This window comes from Nicotiana attenuata, unplaced genomic scaffold, assembly GCF_001879085.1.
Source record: "Nicotiana attenuata strain UT unplaced genomic scaffold, NIATTr2, whole genome shotgun sequence".
NCBI classification, from domain to species: domain Eukaryota; kingdom Viridiplantae; phylum Streptophyta; class Magnoliopsida; order Solanales; family Solanaceae; genus Nicotiana; species Nicotiana attenuata.
In genome coordinates, this window is record NW_017670862.1 from 234,683 (window position 1) to 241,849 (window position 7,167).

The window sequence follows — 7,167 nt, forward strand, 5'->3', positions numbered from 1 at the left end:
CAATACATTAAAAATATATCTTCCTAAATCCATGACTATTGTAAGATAAAAATTTTATATAAAATAAATATCCTCCAATATGGTCAATGCAATTAACCTTTTTAAATTCACCAAATCTTTCACCTTATTTCTGAATTCTGCTTTGATCAACAAGAACTTGCAATCTTCTTCCCTTGAATTTTTCAGAATTGATAGATTTATGATCACTTATTCAGTTAGTATCTTTCACGACCCCGGTTCGCCCTCCGAGAACCATCGTGACGGCACCTAGTCTCTACGACTAGGTAAGCCTAACAATGCGGAAAATAAACAAAATTTACGGAGGAAATGATTAAAAACCGAAATAGTGAAATAAACAGTGTTTGAAATGCCGCTCGGCATACACAATATCAACTCTCGAAACTAAGAACATTTCCCAAAACCCTGATCACAAGCTTTTGAATGTCTAATACTATCTAACTCCAGAATATCTAACAAAGAAAAGAAATACAGAAGGGCTAATGCCTAAAGCAAGAGTAGAAAGGGACTCTTCGGTCTGCGGACGCGGCAGATATACCTCGGAGTCTCTACAAGCGCCTCGCCTCAAGCGTGATAAGTCTGAGTCGCAATACCTGGATCTGCACATGAAAAACATGCGCAGGAAGGGCATGAGCACACCACAGCGGTACTCAGTAAGTGCCAAGCCTAACCTCGATCGGGTAGTGACGAGGAAAGTCAGGGCCCTACTGAGATTAAATGAAATCTAAGGTATAACAGTGTAGAATAAGACAGTATAATTAAGTGCAACAGTAAGAAATAACATAGAATAGAAAGAACAACAGTAACTATAACAGAGACAAAATAATCACGGAAAGGAGTACAACTCAACACAGAGATAACAACCGGGGACTCCCAGGATACCGTCCTGTAGTCCCCAATGTAAATATCCACTGGATCTCCTGGGTGCAGTCCCGTAGTCCAACTCATAATGCGTGGGGATCTACCGGAAATCCGATCTGTAGTCCCAAATGTAAATATCCAGTACAGGGGGAATCTACCGGGTGCAGTCCCGTAGTTCCAAAGTAAATGTGCAGGGGGATCTACCGGAATACAAATTCGTAGTCCCAAAGTAAATATGCAGGGGGATCTACCGGGATACCGTCCCGTAGTCCCAAAGTAAACACACAGCAACAACACGAAGAAATACACAATTTAATTCAAATTTCATACTAAGGTAAAACAGGTACTTCTAGCCGAGCATGTTGCACATAATCCAAATAAGGCAGTTTGGGTAAGTAAAGCAATTAAGTCAATTAGACATACTTTCCCTAAGTTAACAACAGACTTAAGTTGCAAGTAGTATAAGCAGGAAAAAGAAACACAATTAAAATTACTTAAAGAAAACCAGATTTTCAACAATTAGCACAAGTACGCACTCGTCACCTCACGTACAAGGCATTTCAAATATCAATAATACCAAATCCTAAGGGGAGTTTCCCCCACACAAGGTTAGACAAGCCACTTACCTCGAACCGGCTCAAAATCAACCCGAAACCACGCTCTTGCCATGAGTACTCGACTCCAAATGGCCCAAATCTATTCAATTTAATTGCATAATGTAAATAACACTTCAAGTAACTGATTCTACAATTAAATTCTAAGCTAATACGCAAATTAGGTAAAATGACCAAAATGCCCTCTGGGCCCACGTCTCGGAATCAGGTAAAATTTACATCTTCAGAATCCTTGTACTCTCACGAGTCTAACCATACCAAGAACACTGAAATCGGAGTCCAAATGACCCCTCAAATTCCTATTTTAAGGTCTCTTAATCTCAAGCCCTAATTACCCATTTGCACTGATTTTCACCAAATTCTCACCTTTAATTAGACCTTTAATCACATATAAACAAGTTATGAAGTCAAGAATATTACCTCCAAATGATTCCCCTTTGGTTTCCTCAAAAATCTCTCTCAAAAGCTTCAATCCCGTTCAAAAATGGTGGAAAATGGAGAAGGGTCGCGGATTGGGCTATTAAAACACCGCCAAGCTTTTTAATTTACTTAATCGCGGTCGCGGAAATCCCCTCTCGATCGCGAAGCACAAACTCCGGTGGCCCCAAATTAACTCTATGCGAACGTGGAACCCCTCACGCGAACGCGATGCTTTAGCTCCCTCAGACTTACGCGATCGCGGTTGGCTTCACGCGACCGCGAAGAGAAACACTTAAATTCCAATGCCGCCTTATTTCTTCTACGCGAACGCAGCCTAGCCCACGCGTTCGCGATTCAGCACTGCCCATAACTACGCGTTCGCATTCCTCTCACGCGAACGCGAAGACCAAAATTTCCCTCTGCCTCATCTAAGCCTTCTCGATCGCGAGCATCCTCACGCGATCGCGATGAAGAAATGTCTGCAACAAAAACCAGCAAAAATCTGATCCTTCTCCAAGTTCAAAAATGATCCGTTGAGCATCCGAAACACACCCGAGGCCCTCGGGACCTCAACCAAACATGCCAACCAATCCTAAAACACCATTCAAACTTGTTCCAACCTTCGGAATGCTCAAAACAACATCAAAACACCAAATTTGCATCGGATTCAAGCCTAAGAACTTCAAAAACTCTCAAATTACGCTTTCGATCAAAAAGTCTATCAAACCTCGTCCGAATGACCTGAAATTTAGCACACACGTCACATTCAGCCCTACGGAGCTACTCCAACTTCCGGAATCCCATTCCGACCCTCGGATCAAAATCTCACTATCGAACCGGAAACTTCCAAAAATTCAACTTTCGGCATTTCAAGCCTAAATTAGCTACGAACCTCCAAAACACAATCCGAACATGCTCCTAAACCCGAAATCACCCAACGGAGCTAACGGGACCATCGGAATTCCATTTCGAGGCCGTCTTCACACTGTTCCGACTACGGTCAAATTTCTAACACTTAAGCTCTCATTTAGGGACTAAGTGTCCCAAAATACTCCGAAACTCAAAACCAAACATCCCGGCGAATCAAAATAGCAGAAACAAACACGGGGAAAGCAGTTAATAGGGGATCGGGGCGTAAATTCTAAAAACGACCGGTCGGGTCGTTGCAGTATCATACTCTTGTCCATAGGCTTGCTCCTTATATTTTTCTCCACTAATATAGGTTCAACACTGATATTTAGAATCTTTCTAGGACTTTTCTTAGCTTTTAATGTCAGGCTTCAGGCTTGTAGGATAAAGATATTTTTAGAGTGACTTCTTTTCCCGATTTGGAACAAAAATTTTCTTGGTGCTCGATATTTCCTCCCTGTGATAACACTTTCTTTTTGTTTTTTTGTTTTTTGTTGTAATTTCAAACATCTTATATTCACATAAATTTTTTTTAAACTTTTTTTTCTTCTTCCATCCTTTTTTTAAAAAATATATGCACCAATCTCTGGTCATTTTTAGCTGGAAGATCTCATGACTATATATATATATATATAATTACTCCTTNATATTTATATATAATTACTCTTTTTTTTCTTTCTTTATAAGAAATCAAAATGTTTGAAAAAAATAGGATAAAGGCTCAAAGAAGGGTTCTAAAGGAATATTTTTATGTATTTGGTTAGAAATAAGAAGGCTAGAAAATAGTAAATCAAAGAAAGCCTAATTTCATTTTCCAAAAATCAGTGTCACCTATTGTTTCGCCTTGAGAAACATTTAGAGCAAGTTCTAGCCAAGTTTAATGATTCTACCTGTTTTACGATCATAATTTTTCTCAATTCCAATGGTTTCCTGAGATAAAGTTGCTTGCTCCTGCCTTCACAAAGTCAAAATAATAGATATCGAATTCATATGGTGACCGATGAATGTTGCTCAAAATATCCTCCAAAGTACAATTTTAGTCTTTGACCATTTACCTTAAACTTGTCACCTCCATTGATCTGTTGGGTTTCAATTGCTCCATATGGAGTAACATTTTTACATTGTAAGGACGTGTCCACCTTAATTTTAATTTTTCTGGGAATAGCCTCAGTCGACTATTGTAAAGAAGCACTTGATCTCCAATTTTAAAACTTTTTTGTCGGATCAAATTGTCATGACATTTCTTTTGTTTTTTCCTTAAAAAGTTTTGCATTTTCATAGGCTTCCAACCTCATTTCTTCCAACTCATTAACCTGAAAAAATATATTTTTACCAACAGAGGCTAATTAAAAATTTAATACTTTTAGTGCCCAAAAAGCTTTGTGTTCTAATTCAATTGGCAAATGACAAGCTTTCCCAAAGATTAATCTATATGGAGATGTTCCAATTGGCATTTTAAATACCGTTCGGTATGCCCATAATGCATCATCTAATTTTAAAGCCAGTCTTTTCTTGAGATTCCAATCATTTTTTTCAAAGTTCTTTTTGATTCACGGTTAGAACTTCAACTTGCCCTTGAGTTTGAGCATGACATGGTGTTCCTGTTTTATGAGTCACACCATATTTTGTCAGCAAAGCAGAAAATTATCTATTCATAAAATGAGTCCTTTGGTCACTAATGATGACTCGTGGTGTGTCAAATCTGGTAAAAATATTTTTTTTAAGAAATTGCACACAGTTCGAGCATCATTTTTCTTGTGGGGATGACTTCAATCCATCTTGACACATAATCCACAACTACAAGGATATATTGAAAAGAATGAGAAGAAGGAAAAAGACCCATGAAATCTGTTCCTAAAACATCAAATATTTCACATACTTGTATCGATTGCAATGATATCTCATCTCTCTTAGTGATGTTACATGTTCTCTGACACCTATCACATTGTGCAACATATGCTCGGGCATCTTTAAAAAGCGTCGGCCAGAAAAATCCGGCTTCCAAAACTTAGAAAGCTGTTCGATTTGCTGCATAGTGACCTCTAATTGCTCCATCATGACAATGATATAAAATTTTGTTCATCATCTCTTCTTCAGGCACACATCTTCTAATGATATTATCTGCCACCAAAAGCTTTACGATCTCCTTTTTTACTACTTCCTGCATTGCTAGATTCAATCTCCTTTGGTGCTGGACTATTGGCCTGTAATTATCCTCCATGAGGATTCTCTACGTACAAACAGCTGTGTTATTCCCTTTGATATCTTCTATAGTCCATCCCAAGGATCCTTTGTGTGCTTTCAAGACTTCAATCAGTTTTTCTTCTTGTCATGCAGTAAGAGAAGATGAAATAATTACTTGAAATAATATTTCCTCAAGATAAACATATTTTAAATGAGATGGGAGAACTTTGAGTTCAATTTTTGATTGAACTTGTTCTAGTTGCATCTCCTCATCTTCAGAATATTTTTCTATTATTTCGGCTTCTCTTCTGATGATAGGATCATCATCTTGTGTTGTGCCAGATTTGGCCAAACACCTTTCATTGAGTCTGGAATTAATTGATCATCTTTGAATTCATCTGTAAGATAATTAAGCATGTCAATCGAAAAACACGAAGATGATGTCTCATCTCCTGAAAATCTTAATATCTTTTGCATATCAAAAATGACTCTTTCTTCATCAACTCTCAAAATTAGTTGTCCTCGATGGACATCTATGATTTCTCTACCTGTGGCAAGAAATGGTCTACCCAAAATGATTGGTTCATCAAGACATTCCTTCATTTCAAGTACTATAAAATCTATAGGGAAAACAAACTTATCTACTCCTACAAGCACATATTCAATTATTCCCTTAGGTTTCATAGTATTTTGATCTGCAAACTGAAGAGAAACACCTATGTCTTTCATTTTACCAAGATTTAGTTTTCTAAAGATAGAAAATGGCATCAAGTTAATTGAAGCTCCAGAATCACAAAGTATTTTTTCAAAGTATACTCCTCCCAAAGTTCATGGAATTGTAAAACTACCTGGATTACCAAGTTTTGTGGTAGCTTATTTTGAAGTATAGCACTGCATTTTTCAGTAAGCATCACCACAGAAACTTCTTCCAATTTCCTTTTACTTGACAAAAGTTCTTTTAGAAATTTGGCATAAGAAGGCATTTGCAATAAAGCATTAGTGAAAGGAATATTGATATGAATCTGTTTTAGAATCTCCAAAAACTTTGAAATTTGATTATCAAGCTTTTCTCTTTTCAGTTTTGTGGAAAAGAAATTGTCACAGGGAAATGAGTCAATTTTTTAATATTTTTTTATTCTTTTTTCTTGACTTCTTTCTTTTCAGATGGTTCAGAGGGTATTTCAACATTCTTACCGTTGTTTACCTGTTGTTTTGACTGGTCTGCATAGGGTTTATCAAGATCCTTACCTGACCGTAAGGCGATGGCCTTAAGGTGCTCCTTTGGATTTTTCTCGGTATTGCTTGGCAAGGGACCTTGAATCTTTTCTGACACAAGAGTTGCTATTTGGCTTAATTGAATTTCCAGATTTTTGAGGGTTGAACCCTGGCTTTCCATCTTTTTGTCAGTGACCTTAATGTACTTATACAAAAGGTCATCAAGACTTGAATGAGCTTGTTGAGGCCTTTGCTAATATGGCCCTACATGTTGATAAGGTCTATAGTTGGGTTGCTCACGATTCTAATTCTGGTATCTTGACGGACCTTGTACTTTTGCTTCTGGAAGCTTTGAGAGTTCTCTGCACCATTTGGATTGCTCCATTGAAATCCTGGATGCTTTTGTGCCATTGGACTCTCAAAAGGGTACGATTTATAACCGACAGAATGGACATGTTCGTCATTATGATTGTTTGCTTGACATTCATGGTTCAGATGGTTTCCTCCACACATGTCACATGCCTCAGATTGGCTTGGTTGTTGTGTATTCACCTGAAAAGATTCAAACTTTTGTGTCATAGAAACAATTTGTTGTGTTAGTGTATTTAGAGCATCAACCTAATTTACCGTAGCAGCCTTCTTGATAATTACACACTCAGATGGCCATTGGATGGCATTCTCAGAAATCCCGTTCAACAATTGCAATGGTTCCTCTGTGGTTTTTTCCATTACAGCCTCCTACAGCTGCATCAATCACATTTCTAGCAAAGGGTTTTAACCCGTGATAAAAAATATACAGTTTCATATGTTCAGGAATGACATGGTGTGGACATTTTCTTAACATTGCTTTTTATCTTTCCCGAGCTTAATAAACTGACTCAGTGTCAGTCTGCAAGAAATTAGAGATGTCTTGTCTTTACTTTGTGATTTTAGCAGGGGAAAAATA

The 7,167-nt window shown here is 37.7% G+C and overlaps 1 protein-coding gene across 1 annotated transcript; it reads right to left on the bottom strand.

Moving 5' to 3' along the window:
• Positions 1-5,297: 5,297 nt before the first annotated feature.
• LOC109243982 lies at positions 5,298-6,950 on the bottom strand. The gene is made up of 5 exons (XM_019411001.1): positions 6,849-6,950; positions 6,549-6,773; positions 6,211-6,417; positions 5,855-6,028; positions 5,298-5,708 (listed from the first exon to the last, which is right to left on the bottom strand). Exons 1-5 carry the CDS (start codon positions 6,948-6,950, stop codon positions 5,298-5,300), a joined length of 1,119 nt encoding a protein of 372 aa, XP_019266546.1.
• Between the last annotated feature and the right edge of the window lie 217 nt (positions 6,951-7,167).